This window comes from Alosa sapidissima, chromosome 16, assembly GCF_018492685.1.
Source record: "Alosa sapidissima isolate fAloSap1 chromosome 16, fAloSap1.pri, whole genome shotgun sequence".
Classification (NCBI taxonomy): domain Eukaryota; kingdom Metazoa; phylum Chordata; class Actinopteri; order Clupeiformes; family Clupeidae; genus Alosa; species Alosa sapidissima.
The window spans coordinates 8,833,378-8,851,782 of NC_055972.1; the positions used below are offsets into that span (position 1 = coordinate 8,833,378).

Consider the following 18,405-nt stretch of genomic DNA (forward strand, 5'->3'; position numbering starts at 1 on the left):
TACGGCAGTGCCATTTGTAACTTGTAAGACCTATTCTTGATTAAAGTAGATATGTTACAAAATTGTCTGTGGTGAGCAAAAGTAATGTGAAAATGGTAAGCAAGTGCTGCTTTGCACTCTATATATCTGTGCCTTTGGACATCTGCATATGGCTCTGGTGCAGAATGTCTGTGCTAGTTGGCCCTGGGCAGTAGTTTTGCGGTGTGTTCCAGTGGAACTGTTTTGGCCCAGTGCAGGCAGTGCAAGACATCTCTACAGTCCGTTGGCATGGCAGCTAATGCTTTCAAGTTGGCTTGGTGTGTGCTGGCCTTAAAGGGTCTTGCGATCTAATTATCTGTTATCTACATTGGAGGCAAGGGATCTGTCAAGGTTTTAAAACTGTTTTAACCTGGTCAGGTCAGGCAACATTAAACATTAAAAAAACATTAAAACTAACATCAGATTCAGATGCTTGTGTTTTACTTACAATTCATCTCAACAGTTATAGAACTGATAGACAGCTAGTGTATTTGAAGAAACCAGTGTTGTTTTGTATTATTCCTGGAAAATATGGGTTATATAAATACTCAACTAGGATCAGGAATCTTCATGGTTTGAAAATGCATGTCATTGCATGTCAAAGGATGGGAGGTTTAGGGTCTGTGTACATTACTATATTCCTTACTGTTTTTTAATTCTCAAGCAAAGCTCAAAAATGATCTGTAGCTTTGGTTGTATATAATTATGAGTTTGAGTGTAGAAAAAACACATATTTTAAATTGCACCTACAATGGAAACGTTCTTAGTTTTGTCTTTTTGTTCAAGTTAAAGCTGCAAACTTGTTTCTAAGTTCACAGGAATGGATGAATTGCCAATTGAACGATAAATGGTAATGTCTTTCCAACTATTGTAATTAATTAGTAAAACAAACTTCATGGTTGCTCAATGTTTCCAAATGGACTGGATTTGTTGATGCCAGTTATTCTCCTGTGAGCACAGGGCGTGTCCTGATGAAGACCTACAGTATAGGTCCCCAATGGGTTGGGTCACATTGCACAGACTTGTTTACTGTTTGATCCTTAGATCCCTTCTTCAGTGAGGGAAGGGATGCAATTTAATGTAATTTAAAATGTTTGCTCTATTTTGTCATTTCTATATTCAAATTCACAAATGCAATATATAAAACAAGTGTTTATGTAGCTATCTCACATTGCCATCTCTGTGTGTACATATATATATATTTATATATATGTGTGTGTGCGCGTGTGTGTGTGTGTGTGTGTGTGTGTGTGTGTGTGTGTGTTTTGTGCTCATGGGAGAGTGGGATGTAGTGCAGCTTGCCACAGGCCGGTGACTCACCGGATGAAATAATCACGTAGGGAGAATGTATCAGGGCTCGGAGCTCATTGATCCAGAGTGACGCAGAGCTGTCATGAAAAGTGCCTCAGCCTGTGCCGAGCTCTCACAAAATGACCTATTCCACCCAGACCTGTCCCAGCAGAAAACTTCATGCTCCATTTGCCTCCCGAGCAGCCTGGGAGCCAGCCTCAAAAACTTTCTCCATTAGAGGTGGAAGGTGAACCTTTTGAAAAAATTTCAAGGACCAAATTTGATCTAAGTATAGCATGAATATATCTACATTGGTTCAGTTCCTCACACAGTTCACTCTGTCATGTATACAAACAGAAAGAGAGAGAGAGAGAAAAAGAGAGGGTATGATGGAGTGAAATAGAAAAGCAAGTCTATACTACTCACTAATGGATGATATGATCTCTCAGAGTTGCTATCTGTATCACTTTACAGGTGTATTCTCATTCTTTACCTGTCGTCCATTTCTCTTCCTCTTTCTCTCTTACACACACACACACACACACACACACACACACACACACACAGTCAGAGAGAGGAAGAGCGAGTGTGCTGCAGAGAGCTGAGTCAGTGTGCGGCCGTGGGAGGCAGATGGAGCTTCATTTGGCTCGTTCTCACTCAGTTGGTCCTGGGGCTCCCCGCTGCAGCGCTGCAGTGACAGTGCAGTATGGCCTCCTCCCGCCCCCCGCCCTGCCCTGCCCCCCCCCACACACCTCTGGGACGCGGCCAGGACCGCGGCCAAACATGCACACGCGCCATATGTCCCGCTTGCGTCGCGTCGCATCGCATCGCATGCTTATCTGGCCCACCATTTTGCCCTGCATTCTCTGTTTCCACCGTATCAGATTCTGGCAAACTCAGGCGTCAGAGGCTTGGGCTTGTGTTGCGTCTCGAGTTCGGGCGAAATATGCTGTTGTCACCAGTGTCATATTTATGCAGCTAATTGATTATCACTGGTGTCAGCAGTGTGTGTCCAACATCTGCTAGCTGGGCTTCAGATCCGCTTACCGCCGTGGAGATTCCGTTTCCAGGGCCCAGGCCCATATAGGTGACCCCTCGAGCATGACCGTTGATTTTTCCATGAGATCACCGAACCACTGCGACCCACTAAATCTCAATTAGACCAATGGAGACGGAGACTGGCAGTGATTTAATTAGTGCTGGGTGGAAATCTGATTAGTTTTGATATCAGGCCCCATTAGCTTATGTTTATGCTGGGTGCCCCCTGGCAGCATCCCTCTCAAGCTCTTGTGCACAAACTAGGGAGTTTTCATTCTTCTGTGTGCACAGTGTAACACTGTTGCTGTCCTCCAAGGATCAATTGTTATTGTCAACATTTACAGATGTCAGCGTGCTCATTTTTTCTACTTTCGACATCTTACCTTACATTTTTTGTTGACAACCTATGATAGAATCTGCCAGTGTGATGCCAAATCCTCACCTAAACAACACCTGGTGTATGCCAGGTCAAATCCTCACCTAAACAACACCTGGTGTATGCCAGGTCAAATCCTCACCTAAACAACACCTGGTGTATGCCAGTGAAGCCACATTTCTCCTTCTCTCCTCTCCCAGAAGCCCAGGGAGATGAAAAAAGCTCTCTAGTGCTGCATGGCATTTGTTCAGAACTGGGGCAGCCTCTGATATGATTTTGAAATTCCCTTGGTGTTGATATGAAAGCAGCAGGAGATCAGAATGGTTCCTGATAGAGACTTTCAAGTGGCTGCACCAGCACCACGCTCCTGTAATGTTAGAGCGGTTCGTAGCCACTTCTGTGAGTGTGTGTGCGCTTCCATGCGTCTCTCGTGTGTGTGTGTGTGTGTGTGTGTGTGTGTGTGTGTGTGTGTGTGTGTGTGTGTGTGCGTGTGTACTGTATGTGAGGGTACATGGATGATCATATATGTTTGCACGCATATGTGCCAGATAAACTCACATTTCTATCATGTTTCTGAGTATCTGCACACAGTATATCTTGTCTCCCTGGCAGGATGGATGGTGTGTGTCAGTGTTGATAGGTCCACTGTGGCTGGTTAGAGTTGTATTGAGCGTCGTTTTATGTACATTATGTGGTAAATGGAAAAGGATCTTTCATCGGTGTATCATATGTCAGATGTACATTTTAAACCCACTTAGTCAGCTGACAGATTGATTTGAAATGGGAGAGAGAGAAGGAGAGAAAGAGGGAGAAAGAAAGAAAGAGAGAGTGTGTGTGCGTGTGTGTGTGTGTGTGTGTGTGTGTGTGTGTGTGAACGCATGTGTGTGTGTGTGTGTGTGTGTGTGTGTGTGTGTGTGTGTGTGTGTGTGTGTGTCTGTGTCTGTGTCTGTGTGTGTGTGTGTGGGGGGGGGGGGGTGTGTGGGTGTGAGGGGTCTGCAGTGGGTCTAGCACAGCTCTCTGTGTCTCTCTAAGCATCTAGGCCCAAGTTGGGGCCTCTCTGAGCAGCTGGAGCCTGTGTGAGCAACAGGGGCCTATGTGTGAGTGTGTGTGTGTGTGTGTGTGTGTGTGTGTGTGTGTGTGTGTGTGTGTGTTTGAGCAAGAGAGAGGGAGTGAGGCAGATAAGTCTTACACAGAGTAACTGCTATTAGGATGACCACATCTATCCATTTGAAGCTTGTAGGATCTTATAAAATACAACACCATGGCAATCGCATGGTGATAGATTACCAGTAAACTCTGGGGGCACAAGGCTGTATATTGGATACTTAAAATAAGTAATTAAACCATATATTACGGGGAGACTTGAGCGAGGCTGACGGAATGCTCCCAGGCCCCATAATTCCATATAGAGCTTTGTTTCGATTTACTTTTATGACCCAGCTAGTCTTGTCATGCTGGCAGATTGCATTTTCACATATTCCCACAAGTGGGAGATTGCATCAGCAACATTGCATCTCTCATCCTCTATTCCCCTTATGTTTCACAGTAATAAGATACACATTCACCTCCTCCTCCTCCTCCTCCTGTCTCTTACCCCCTCTCCTCCTCTGTCTAAGCCCTCTCCTCTTGTCTCCTAGAGACTCCTGTCTCAGAGAAAGCAGAGAGAAATGAGATGGTTCTCAGTCTACCCACTACCTGCTGTTAGGCTGACACACTGGAGCTGCATGCTGGTCCCTGTTTCAGTAGTTTCCTTGACATCCCCTTCACTGTGATGTGTGTGCACTATGCAGCCCCCTGCTCTCTGTGATGCTAATGTATTTAGCAGCTTGATGTGCCATGTGAGAGGACCAGGTGCAGGTCTGTGGCCGCAATATTAAAGCCCTAAAAGCAGTGGTCCATTGGGAGAGGACAGAAGACACTCAGTATCAGCTCTGCCATGACAGGCAGCCCCGCCTTAAGCTGCAACTCAGCACTAATGGGAAAGTTTCACCCAGAGCAGTGACACCCCTGACACTTCTTCAATAACAAAGACATATTTGCAGGTTAACATAAAATTAGATGTAGCATTTATTGTTTTTTACAATATTGTACAGAATTTCTGTAATACATCAGCTGGGATTTGCAGCAAATAGAAACTTATTTGGGTTCCCATCATGATTCATTGTTAAACTGGGTCTAATCTTTTACAAAATTACATATTGATGGTTCTGATGTTATGTTTGAGAGTCTTTGCTAGCATGTGTCAGAATGTATTGCAGTTTGTTAGAAAGGAGGTTAATTGCAGTTATTTGGTTTTTACACAATGAATTTACACAATGGCTTGTTGAATGAACAGTTGAATAGAAAGTAATTTTCCACCCATTTCAATAACCTCATTTGCTATTCTGCAGTAAAGGCCATTTCTGTTAGCGAAGTGGTGTCTGGGGTTTTAGACAAAATATCCAGAAAAGATTGTAGACTTAATCTGGCTGTGTTTGGACGTGCTCACTCTGCACATCACGTCATCATTACATATGCTGTCTGTCTGACAAACTGCTTCTCTCCTCTCAGACTGTATTTTTACTTCAGACACCCCCCCACCCCCCCTCTGTCTCTTTCTATCTATATCCTTTCACATGATGCCCATTTTTTCATTACCTTCCTCAAAATGAAAGGTGGCTGTGAATTTTCTGGTTTTTGCAGGCAGCCATGATGGCGTCATATGTAGCGCAAGGTAATGCAAGCACCTCTATTATCAGCCTACATTCCACGGCCTGTGATTGGGTGGGCAGGGGTCATAGGCTGTAATTAACTTGGCCTGGCCTCCCCTGGAGAACCCCTCTCCCTTTCATGCACCCCCCCCCCCCGCTCCGAGTACCAGGGACTGGTGGTGCCTCCGCCCATCGGAGACTGTTTGTTATCTGCGGCTCCTGCGGAGATCCACCTACAGCCTCATTTATTTGTCTGTCATTGTGAAGGGAGCAGCCATCTCATCGCAGCGTGGGGTTAGCTTTACCATCAAATGAGTAGTTGAGGAAGCATATGTCTGCCATGCTAAATTGACATCATTGATGCCTTCTGTGTTTTTCACTCATTGTTCTATGATCACTCTTATGAGACCTAATGCATATTCTGCAATCACACTCAGTGAACATGGCTAGTTTCAATGTTTATTATGATGGAAGTGCTTTTTATGGTGTTACTTCTTTAATATAGACCTAAATACCTGAGCTTCCTTGGTGAATTGAAATATAGACAGCCTTAGTCGTTATCTTTCGTTACAAAGCTTTTATTAAAATAGAAAATAGTTTATTGAAGAATAAATGGAGAAATAATTGGAGAAAGAACCATGTTGCTCTCTTGAGACAAACCCTTCAATTTGACTCCCTGACAGTTTTGCCATTATGTGGAAAGAATGTCCCAGAAAAGTGTGGAAAAAACACCACACTATATAAATCAGGGTTATTAACTCATGCATTCAGTGCCACTCACCTTTACTTTCTTGGAGGACAAAGTGTGTGGAGTACACATTTGGCTTAGGACTTGCACAGTTTTTTGGTAAATAGAAAATGAGATCTTTTTGTACTAAGTAAGGACCCAAATGGAATTGTAGGACCAGTAATGGAGTCCGTTCAGTTTTTTAATGAAGAAATTCCAGAGCTCAATAGAGTAGACTTCAGTCAAAAACAGCTTGAAGCACACATAATCTTGCTGTGCAAAAACACTCCTGACCAAGGCCATGGGCAATTTCTGGTGAACAAGGCGAGACAACAGGACAGTTGATAGGCATGAAAACTGGCCAAGCACAGCTAAATCCAGAATTCAGAATTCAACATTCAAAGAGTCCAAAATTGACTGAATAAACCAGCAAAGCAAAGAACACAAAACAGGGTTTAAACAGTGACTGCAAATAGGGCCATGGGAGCCGGTGTGCAGGAATCCACTCAATCAACAGAAAACCAGGAAGTGCAAGATGTTGACAACAGGGGAACATGGCACCATGCACAGAAAGCATTCACAACAGAATACATGAAAAACATGAACGGGATGTAAACATCCCAGATTCAGATCGTGACATTTTTGTTGTCCCACTGAAAAGAGCTCCTAAATGTGTTCTGCTTGCCAAAATGTAAACAGAGGATAGAACTCTCTTGGCATACTGCTTAACAGAATGAGCCATGCTGTGATAAAGTTTTGACTTTATTAATCATGACAGCCATGATTTATTCTGCGATTAGAGGAACCTAATGGAAATGTGTGGCAGTAATAAGGCCTTGGACAGCAGTGTGAGTTGCATGCGCTGCTTAGTGTGTTCTCTGAGAACCCACAGTCTGGCATGGAGCTGGGGGTCTGAGCACATTGGAGAACCGTTTCCCCTCAGGTTGTTAAGGAAATGAGTTCACTGCTAATGAATATGCACATATATTAAGGCAATTAGTTTTCTGCGCACAGATACACACACTAACTCTAATCATGTAGAATGTTCCAGTGGTAATGTGTGTTTACTGCCTTCTCCGCTGGAGACTGATGGCTTTCCCCCCCCTCTTGAAATGATTATCTTCTTGATATATCTTCTTTATCTTATCGTCATTTCAGTTTGAGTGACAGAGTGCCATGTTCTTTATGGCCAGCACATCATGTTCGGCAGAAAGCACGAGGAATGGAGAGTAATCCCCAGTCGCATGTGCTATACAGTCTCACACTCCGTGTGTCCAAAGACATGTCGAATGTATGCCATGTGTGTGAGTGTGTGTATGTGTTGGGCCCATGATGCAGGGGCTTAAGGCTAATTAATGGAAAATGAATGGAAGGAATGGCCACACAGAGCCGGTTCACACCGGCAGCCCCAGTGTGTAGCCCCTGCCGCAGGGGTGTGGGTGGAAGCCATCCTTAACATCCAGGACCAGTTTATCCTCCCCCTTGCTGTGTTGAAGGCCGAGATTTAGGGAGAGGAAACTGATCCGGTGTCAGGATTTAGGGACAGCACACAGGCCCATGGTGTTACTGAGTCTGCTATTGGCCTCCGAGGAGCTGCTCGCACCGAGGCTGCGCTTGAAAGACATGTTTGGCTGTGCATGACTCACATGCCAATAATCGCCAATGACAGTTCACGCCGTGACTCAGTGTCCCCTGCCTGCTACCTCCCACTGCACACAGGCAGGCAGATATGCTCCCCTCATCTAGCCCACACCACATCCCACACGGACACGGCTCCACTCATTTACTCCCAAACAGTATAAACAACAACAAATGTATTTGTAATTAAAGTCCTAGTCCTAGAGACTAGTCCTAACATACAGTACACGCATCTGAAAGATAACTGTTCTTATTCAATTATTAGGAATGTTTCTATGTGTGAATGGCTGGGTTCATTACTGACTTGTCTTCTGTAGTGGATGAAAGGACATGAGCAAAGTGAAGTCATATCCTCCCTAATGCCTGAAGCTGTCAGTCTTCCGGAATGGTTATGAAAGAAATTATTTTGTTTACACAGTTTCCTAATGTTTATTTAGAGATGTATTTGTTTTCACTAAGAGTTCATAGGAATGTTGACTCACAATCATCACTATTATCTATTTAGTCATTTTTCACCATAAAATACAACCCTGTGGAAATGTCAATCGTTATCTTAACCAAAGCAGAAAATAGAAAAGATAAGCCATACACAAATTACTTTTTTAGATTTAGAGAGCATTGGGGTTAAATATATTTTTTTTATCTCTATGGGTGTCTCGCATCAGGCTTCAAGTTGAGTTGGAGATTGATGATTATAAATGTGATGACACAAGGCATCAGCTCCGTATCAGCAACATCATTCTGGTAATGGAGTGAGCTGCTGTGCCCGTCTCTGATGCTGTGTGAGGGGGTGCATGGTGCTCTCCTCCTCCTCCTCCTCCTCCATGTTGTTGTCCCAGTCCCAGGGATAAATAGGGTGATGCTGATGGCAAAGCTCTGAGGTGGAATGGCTAGCAGTGTAGTGTAAGCCACAGCAGAGAGAGAGAGAGAGAGAGAGAGAGAGAGCTCCATAACCTGTCTCCCCTCGTCAGGCACCCTCTCTTCACAAATCCATGGACTGGCTGTCTTCACTGGGTGCAGACACCTTAAAGACATGTAGTGTTTACAACAAGCTGACTGGTTGTTGTTTCCTTTCAAAAATGATCTTTTGAGTCATTTGTTCCCTATGTCTCCAGTTGAGTTGATAGTTCAGATTGCACAATAATACATTACTTAGCCTTACTTAACCTAGACCTTAGCACACTGTATGTCTTACAGAGAGGAATGGATGCCTAAATTGTATTTGTCAGTATCAGTATTGCTCTGCTGTTGGTCTAATTGCTTTGATAATGGAAAGACAGACACTGATATAATACGGCGCTGTATATGCGTCTAACAGAATATCTGTCCAAATCTGTAAGCCCCATTCCAATCTGACATCATGATTATGTGGTTGGGAAAGCCTTTGGGTTGAGTCTGTGTCTGGAGACGATGGCCTCCAGCTCCTTGGCCGTGTCCATATTTGAATTCCACTCACATCCTCCTCTCCCCCCCTCCCATCTGATAAGGCGGCCAATCATAGCGACGGGCCTGATGGCTCGCCGGCCTCGTTCTCTGAAGACCCATTTTAATATTCGCCATCGCTCTGCAGCCTCTAATCACTCAAGGTCACCCAAACAGCCCTGGGCTCCCTGACAAGGTGCCCCCCCGTGCTATCAGGCGCGGCTGCTCCTCTGCTGTGCCCCCTTCCACAGATCATTTCAGCCTGACAGATAATTTTTCCCATGGTGCTCTCTGCCCGCACGCCTCAGTGCAGCATCGTACGCTGATCACAGGGAAGTCCTGTGGCGAGAGCAGACCGGCGGGGCCCGCCGTCTGTCGGTATGCAGAGTAGCTAGCCGCAGAGACACCGCTACAGTTTGAAAACACAGAACCAGGGAGGCTCCTGTTTTCCACTGATATGCATGTTGTTTTTCAGACAACACAGATCCCCACAGTCCTATATAATAATAGTAGTGTTTACACCGAAGAGTTAACCATGACTGGGGTATAATTAGAAGTCTATCAGGCTATAAATCATGTGGCACATACAGTGCTAAACTGTGTTTGACTTCTTTTCATGTTTGTTTGTTCCATTGCGGACGGACACTAATCCCCAGCGCTCGCGCCTGTGTGTGATTAGAAGCTTGGCTTTGTGAAGTGCTGGTGACAGAACACTGATAAGAGAATGTTGGGAAGTTGTGAAGCATGGACTATTGCCATGGGTTTTTTTTCTTCAGAGTGCTAGATGTTAGCGCTAGATGTTAGCCCCGATCCTCCGTCAGTGGGAGCCAGCGCCGCACCCTTCCTCTGAGCTCCATAAATCACTTATTCTGGGGACAGCGTCTGCCGCTGATGGCTGTGTTAGCCACACACCTGCCAGACGAGTGGCCTCCGCAGGGCGCAGAGCTCCAGGGCCACTAAGAGAGGCCATCGCCACATCTTGTTAGGGCAGCAATGGCTGATCCTGTCATGTTAGGAAAATTTAGGGGCCTCTCATGTCATGTTCACCTGATATCAGTAAAAGATGCACTGTTTATCGGCCTCCTGTTTTAGGGGCTTGGCTTTTCAGCTCTCAGTCCTTTCTAAAAATATATATGAACATATTAAATATATTAAAGAGTAAAATCACATACTCAGAAGATATTCGTATGGAAATTGTCAGTCTGTGTCAGGAATTTAATTTGCATATTAAAAAAGGACAGTTGATATGAATGAGGACCAGAGTGTGGCCAAACAGTTTGATCTTGAAGACATTTTGTTTTGATCTGAAACTCATGTGTTGAGAGGCAAGCTAGAGACTACACGCGCATGCCCCATTTGTTGAGCTGGTTGGCAGCATAAGAAATAGTGTGTGTGTGTGTGTGTGTGTGTGTGTGTGTGTGTGTGTGTTGAGGCATCCTCATCAGTGCCTCTGAGCTCCCCTCACGCTGCCAGCAAAGTAATGACTGTCAGCTCCACAGCCCAGCTTTAAAAGATCAGGCGACAATTTGGGCCCAGCAGCCTTGCTTGGATGACTCTCTTCCTCTCTTCCTCTCTTCCTCTTTCTCTCTCTGTCCCTCCTTCTCTCTCTTTCTCTTGCCTGTTAATGCTCCCCATGGACTGTGATGAGGGTCACTTTACTGAAGACTACATGAATCTTATGAAACCCAGGGATAAATTAGACTACCAGGCTCTAATTAAAAGTCAAGATTTGAAAAGACACCAAACAATCTGCAGTGGCTTTTGTGTAACTAATGAATGGTTTTTGGTCTGGCTGACTCTTTAATTGTTTTTGTAGAGAAATAAAGTTGATTAATGTAGTACTTTTTTCTGCGCTTATGACATGTTGACACCCAAGTATAATTAGACATATGAATGAAGCTTTTTGTGTCTGTTGTTGGGCAGTCTGGTTTGACATTGCTGGCATATCCTGTTCTTTGTGTACATGGAGGTTTTCACGTCATTGTGCTGATGCCTCATTGTTTCACCTCTGCCAAAGCTGACCTTCTGTGTCCACTGTGTCCAGTCCCACACGATGTTGCTGACCCAGGAGTAAATGCAGACTTGTAAAAAATACATGGCAGCTCATCTTTGTTTGATGTGGTCGATTTCCCATGTGATTAGCATGTGCTCTTTCACCTGCTCCGAGGCCTGTTTCCTGTGAATAATACATCGGCTCCTGTCCTGTCTAACAGGTGCTGGTGACTGATGAGTGCTGACGGAGGCCCTTTGGGTGACCAGGCAAGGTCCAGCGCAGTCCTGTACTTCATATGTGGCACATGAGGTGGCCACGGTTACTGCACTTCAGTAGCACTGCATTAGCTGGCTCCAGTGTAGCATGGAGGAGAGCTTCGGAATCATTGTTCCAATATTGGCCCTCATGCCTATGGATTGGCTGTAGTGCTTTCAGTGTGAGTTTTTTTTTTTGTGGAGAGAGTTTGGAGTCTTTTGAGGTTACTGTATGTATTGTATTGGCTGCTGTAGCTGTAGCTGTAGTTGTAGTAGTTGTACTCAAGTGTATTTATCACACCGGTTTAGTAGTGCTTCTCACTAAAGGCCTTTTATTGGAAACATGTATTCTGATCTCACAGGACTGCTGCCGAAAGAGGAGGTGATGTCTGCCCCTTAAGAACTGACACACCGTCTCCTCATGTGTCAGTGGTATTAGTTCTTCCCTCTTTCATAACCGAGCCTGTGTGTGCTTGGCAGACGACGTGGGCTGCTTTCCTCAGGGAATGAACTACCTGGTGTATTATCCCTAAACCTCACAGTAAACAAGTTTCTTTCCATATGCATCCTTGTAACAGTGTGTTTAATATTGTGCGATATTTGCGCTGCTCTGTCCAGGGGCTACTGTGTACTCCATCATAAATATTGGTATACCTGCAAAGTAAACAGATTACAGAGCCGTAATTGTGTTGGTGTGTGTGTGTGTGTGTGTGTGTGTGCACATGAGTATTGCATGTTGTTCATTTGCCTTTGCCGTTTCCTCTCCCCTGCTCCGCCGCAGCGCTGTAACAGAAGCGCAGGTGAGACGTGCCAGAACACGCATCTGGCCTCATCTCCAGCCGTGGCATAGGCAACAAGAGCCGCGTGGACTGAATTTTACCCGGGTGACTTTCACACCGCTCAAAGCCTCTTCGGCCAGACCAAACACAGAGGCAGAGATCAACGCATCGCGGATCCAGCAGCCCCCTCCCCTCCCTCTCACCCCCCCCCCCCCCCCACACACACACACACACACTGAGCACATACAAAGCAGATCTGTTGTACTAATTATGAGCAGTGGGACAGGGCGCAGGGCGCCTGCGTCCTGCTTGGCTGTGCGTCGTCTCTGGAGAGCGCTGCAGTGCCATGCTGACGTCCAGCAGAGCTTGCGCCATAAATTAATAATACATCACAAATAAATGTGTAAACTTGATTGTTTGCAGAACTGCGCATGAAGATGCTGAGAGCTAATATTTGCTCAGAGGTGGATGTCCTGGGGGAGTTGAAAGGACAGAAATAGTAAGCATGATGGGTAAATGTACTTTACACTCCAGTGGAGATAAACATACATCTTCTTCACCGGGTAAAGATGACATGTGGTGATTAGTGCGGATACAGACAGGGCCATACATTAGAGGGGCCTCTCCCGCTCCTTTGATGTGTGTTCGCCTCAGAGCTGATAGCCCATTCCCTTTTGCATGGGTTTGAGTCTGCCTCCTGCCTCCCTGTTTAAGAGTTTGAACTTAATGCAAAGTGGAGCTTGTGTGGCCACATGGGCGGCCATTATCAAGTGTCCACTGATGCTGCTGTGTCCCATCTCCCACGGGCAGCATGGGGCTCCATTGTGAGACGAGCAGAAGTGCTAAAAGTGGGTTGCTACAGTATGAGTGATAGAAATGGGTTGTAGATGCTGCAGCTGCAGCGCTGCATGAGGAGCTCTGCGTGGTGAATCATGTACACTCACACGCTCCATGGCTTGCCATGAGATTCCCAGTCAGGCGTGCCCTCCCCTCCCCCCCCTCCCCTCCCCTCCTCCCCTCCTCCCCTCCTCTGCCCTGCCCTGCCCTGCCCTGGCCCTCCATGCCATGCCCTGCCATGCGTGTTTATGAGAGCTGCTGTGAGTCAGAGCCAGAGTGCCTGGCGGGGCCATGTGTGAGGGCTGGAGTACGCATCCCCACATCACCCCCCCTTGACCTTGGCTAATGTACAGACTGCCTGTCCGAGGAACAGGAGGAACTGCCCGTACATATTGTCAATTGGAGCACTGTACATGTACATGTATAATGTAAACTAGGATTTGCTGTACATATAGTGAACAGAGAATGTCCAAATTTTAATGTACATATTCAAATACATTGTAGGCAAATAGAGGGTATATGTAAGTCTTATGTTTTTCAAACATAAGACTTACATATACCCTCTATTTGCCTACAATGTATTTGAATATGTACATTAAAATTTGGACATTCTCTGTTCACTATATGTACAGCAAATCCTAGTTTACATTATACATGTACATGTACAGTGCTCCAATTGACAATATGTACGGGCAGTTCCTCCTGTTCCTCGGACAGGCAGTCTGTACATTAGCCAAGGTCAAGGGGGGGTGATGTGGGGATGCGTACTCCAGCCCTCACACATGGCCCCGCCAGGCACTCTGGCTCTGACTCACAGCAGCTCTCATAAACACGCATGGCAGGGCATGGCATGGAGGGGCCAGGGCAGGGCAGGGCAGGGCAGAGGAGGGGAGGAGGGGAGGAAAGGCCGCCTTACCATTGCTATTTACAGATGAATAACTGGGTCAGTTTAGAGATGACACTTCCCATCATCTCAGCTCAGCTGGCCTGTGCACTGCTCAGCTTTTCAGCAACTCCACTCGCGCCTGCTCGCCTCTCCTGTAATGGCAGTGAGTCCCAGTGCAATCCCAAAGGGAGGAGGGGTATCAGTGCATGTGTTTGTCATGTAGTCGCATGTTTGCCAGGGCTGTCATTTATTTTGTTGCCATCAAGCACCTTTTTAATCACAATACGATGTGATGAAATTGTGCTTCGGCGTCACCTATGCGAACAAAAAAAAAAACCTTTTTAATACCAGTGCTAGCTAACTGTGCCCTCTGGTGGAAAAGGAGGAACTCTGAAATGTTCAAACATTCTGTTTTTGGAGAGTGGTGAAAATGTGTGAGGTGGTGAGGGAGATGAGCGTTAAGCCTGTGGGAAGGTGCTCCGCTCAGGCAGACTGGATAGGGCGGCCTGGGTGTCTCGGATGTGCTTTTGTCACGGATGTCGATGATTGGTGCTCGGCGTCTTATCACCGGCTGCAGCTCTCTGCTCCTCCAGAGTCTGTTCCACGCTGTAGCCCATCAATCGCCAGGGGACAAAGAGGCTCAATTAAAAATGCATTGAGGTGTTTTCTCATCAGTAGCCGTTACAATGGGTGGATATCAATCCAAATAATCCAATGAAAATAATCAGCCTCCGGTCATCTATAATGGATGTGGTGGTCTGGCCCTCCGGTGAGTGGCCATTGTGTGGTGCTCCATGCTGTGCCGAGAGAAGCTGGGTCAATGGCACCCTCTTTGAAGCCTTGTAAAAGAGCTTGTCTTGATGAGGCTTTGAAGAATGATGTCGACCGCACGGCAAAGGAGTGTTTTTTGTGCAAGTCCTATGGTCACTGCTCCCTTGAGAACACATGAGTAGCCCCATGACACCTCATCTGGGCTGGGACAGGGCCACCTCCTCCAGCAGCTGGACCACATCCCACAGATCGATTCCATTAGCATATAAACAGCTTGCTGTTGGCCTCGCCTTCCTCTCTGGGTCAGTAGTATTTTCAGAACGAAAACAACAACAGAAGTCGCCCTTGTGCTTGACACGGTTGAAGGCTCTGCAGGTGTGGACTGCTGTGGCCTGAGGGGCTATTTGCTTGAGGTCAAGTGAGGTGTGGTTTTACCGTGAGCGTCTCCTTCTGACCTGAGCCCTTCATGGGCTGGGAGAAGCAGATGCAGTGTGTCGTAGCGGAGGGTGTCCAGCTAAATGATGCTCAGCGGCAACTGTAGGCATCATGGCACCGGCAGCGAGCAGGGGAGAGGTGTGTCAGTTCAGCTTCGAGGCCTGCCATCTGTTGTGGGTGCAGGCGGAAAATCCAGCCTATTCTGCAGAACAGAGCTAAAATAGGAAACGTGTGGATGGACACCACATATCCTAGTCCCGGAGTTGAAGTTAGGTCTGTTATGGCCCTTGAAACAAATCTGTAATTAATGATAAAATTGCATCTGATATTGAATCAATCAGTCATTTAATATGTCAAAAATAATTTGGTGTATTTGAACGTTCTATTTGGTTCCCAATCTACTTCCTCTGCATTAAGATAACATATGGAATGTTAAAAAGGAAGCCTTGTGGGGCCAACTATGATGCTGATAATGGAACTCTCTTGAAAGGGTGTATAAAAAATAACTGGTTTTGCTTATATCTCAGCTCGTGTATGTCATTGTGTGACTTTGACATGACATTGCATTTCCCAACATTCCTCGTTGTTGTTGAACTCTAAATGGTTTGGCCAAGGGGGGCGAACTGAAGTACTCCTGGGCCTCTTGGGTTGGGCTTCGCCACAGACTCAGACTCGGGCACAGGCCCACTGGATGAGCTGCATGCTGGCCCTGCGCAGGTGTGATACCTCTCTGTTGTTTGCTGCTGTTTTACATCCTGTTGGTGGAAAGAACCGTCTCTCTTGGGAGACACAACCATTTGTACTCTGTGTTGCTCAGGTGACTTGTACTCTCACAGATTTGTGTTTTCTGAGCACTGCAACATATTGAACACTGTGAATATTTCACTGCTTTACATTGTATTATATATTATGTGTCGCCTCTGTGTTATCTCTTTAGCATGTATTTCATTACTATAGCATATGGCTGTGGAAAACTAATAAAATGTGTGATACTGTATGTTTACCAGGGCTGTAACTGCCGTATATGTGCACAACAAAGGAAATTCTAATCCACAATCTTATGTGGAGGAGACAGACCCACCACACACAGCTCTGTCCAACCCCAGCAGCTGTCCTCCTTACAGATACAGCCCCTTGAGTTCTCAATGCAACAAAACAATTAGTATAATACATTTCAATTTCCCCTAGTTTGCCTAGTTATGTGCAAGGCTTTAAGGTGTGGCCCTAGGTATGAACCAAACCATGGGTTTGGTGTATCGGTTCACTCCTAGTGTTTGCACAGTAGGGATTGGAAAGTAACATGGTTGTGTGCCAAAAGTACACTTAGTGGAAAATACATTAGAGTTTAGCGGGTGCTCTTAAACATTTCGGCTCCTAAATCACAAGTGTTATGTGTTCAGTTACACTGCTTCGTCACTTTGAATGATTTCCTTTTAAAACCACGAGAGCTATTCATTTCTGTGAAAGCTGTTATTACCATACTCTGAGCTTGCTTTTCTAATATTATGCAATAGTAATACACGCTTCCTGATAATATCTCCACTTTCAATGATGTTTTCAAGTCAGTAAATGATAGTTGAGGCATACTGCATTGCAAAAGAAACAGTTTTAATGCAGTGCAGTGCTACTTGTTTGTTTTTGTTTGTGTGCATTGTTTTGTTTGTGTGTCTCAAAGCATGTGTGACTCTTCAAATTTAAGGGTGCAAATTCAATTACTGTAGCACATTCCTCAAATGGATGGCACGTCGTGGGTGTGCTTGTCATCGGATAGAGTGGCACTATAGCATGGCGCCATTTGATTCGGCTCCTCTCAGTTTCTGCCATATCATGAACCTGCGAGCGTCACCCTGCCGCCCCACAGAGAGGATCAGATGGTCAGAGGTGTGGGCTGGGACTCTCTGGTCCAGACACTGCTCTCTCTCTTGCTCTCCTGGCCCGCTCTGCCCTGGCCTGCCAGCACTGCAGTGGAAACGCTCCCCGTAAATGACCCCTAGTTCATTTTCTCTCCCGGCTTGGAGAAATATTCAGTGGCATGTTTCATAACTGACCTGTTGAAAGTTGATGCTTGTCCTGGATGTGTCTTGTGTGTGTGTGTGTGTGTAAGACCGAGAGACAGAGTGTGTGTGTAGGTGTATTTGTCAGATGTGCTCAGTAGTCCCATAAGCGAGCAGAGTGCTGAGTCAGCTGTTGTCAGGGGCCATGACGGCAAGCAGAGCAGTAAATACTGATGCTGGTGACACTGCACTTCTCCCCCTGCCTCACTCATGTATTATAGCTTGCTGTACCACTGTCTGCTTTTATCCAGCTTTGATATACAGCGGCTTAGTATCTACACACACACACACACACACACACACACACACACACACACACATACACACACATACACACAGTGTTATGAGTGGCACAGCTGCAATGTGATTAGCAGTGATGTCATACAACATCAAAGTTCAGAGGTTGACCAAAGGCCCTGTTCTCACAGTTGGAGTTGGATTCTGGTCACTCTGCTGTGGCGGATCACTGAATCTTAAGTGAAATGCAGCTGCCATGTTTCTCCAGTCTTATCAGCGAAACCCTTCTCCTTCTCCTCACTGTTTTCAGAAGAGCTCTGGCAATCCAGAGTAGCTGCAACAATCTCCTCTTTTTAGTCTTGTCAGGAATGCCCTCTAGTGCAGAGAACTATTTTGTATAGCCTGTGTGTTACTGTTCCCCTTTCTCTGTCTTGTCATTGGAACTGACAGGTTTTTTGTCTTTTGTCTCTGTCTGCAGGTGGTGCTGGTGTTTGCCCTCAGCATTGGAGCTCTGGGAATATACTTCATAGACTCCTCTGAGTAAGTATGCTCAGTATATATACTTCATAGACTCCTATGAGTAAGTATGTTCAGAATATACTTCATAGACTCCTCTGAGTAAATATGCTCAGTGTATACTTCATAGACTCCTATGAGTAAGTATGCTCAGAATATACTTCATAGACTCCTCTGAGTAAGTATGCTCAGTATATACTTCATAGACTCCTCTGAGTAAGTATGCTCAGAGTATACTTCATAGACTCCTCTGAGTAAATATGCTCAGAATATACTTCATAGACTCCTCTGAGTAAGTATGCTCAGTGTATACTTCATAGACTCCTCTGAGTAAATATGCTCTCAGTGTATACTTCATAGACTCCTCTGAGTAAGTATTCTCAAAGTGTTTGTTATCATGGGGACTTGGGGACACAAATGAGATTATAAGTGCAATGGGATGTT

General features: G+C 45.6%; 1 protein-coding gene across 18 annotated transcripts in view; it reads left to right on the forward strand.

Moving 5' to 3' along the window:
* The window catches only part of kcnma1a (potassium large conductance calcium-activated channel, subfamily M, alpha member 1a), a 139,447-nt gene that overhangs the window by 42,991 nt on the left and 78,051 nt on the right, over nt 1-18,405 (forward strand). For all 18 annotated transcript variants that reach the window (XM_042065388.1, XM_042065387.1, XM_042065389.1 and 15 more), the window contains exon 3: nt 17,924-17,985. In XM_042065388.1, coding sequence (XP_041921322.1) covers nt 17,924-17,985 — 62 coding nt within the window. The remainder of the gene's footprint in view (nt 1-17,923; nt 17,986-18,405) is intronic.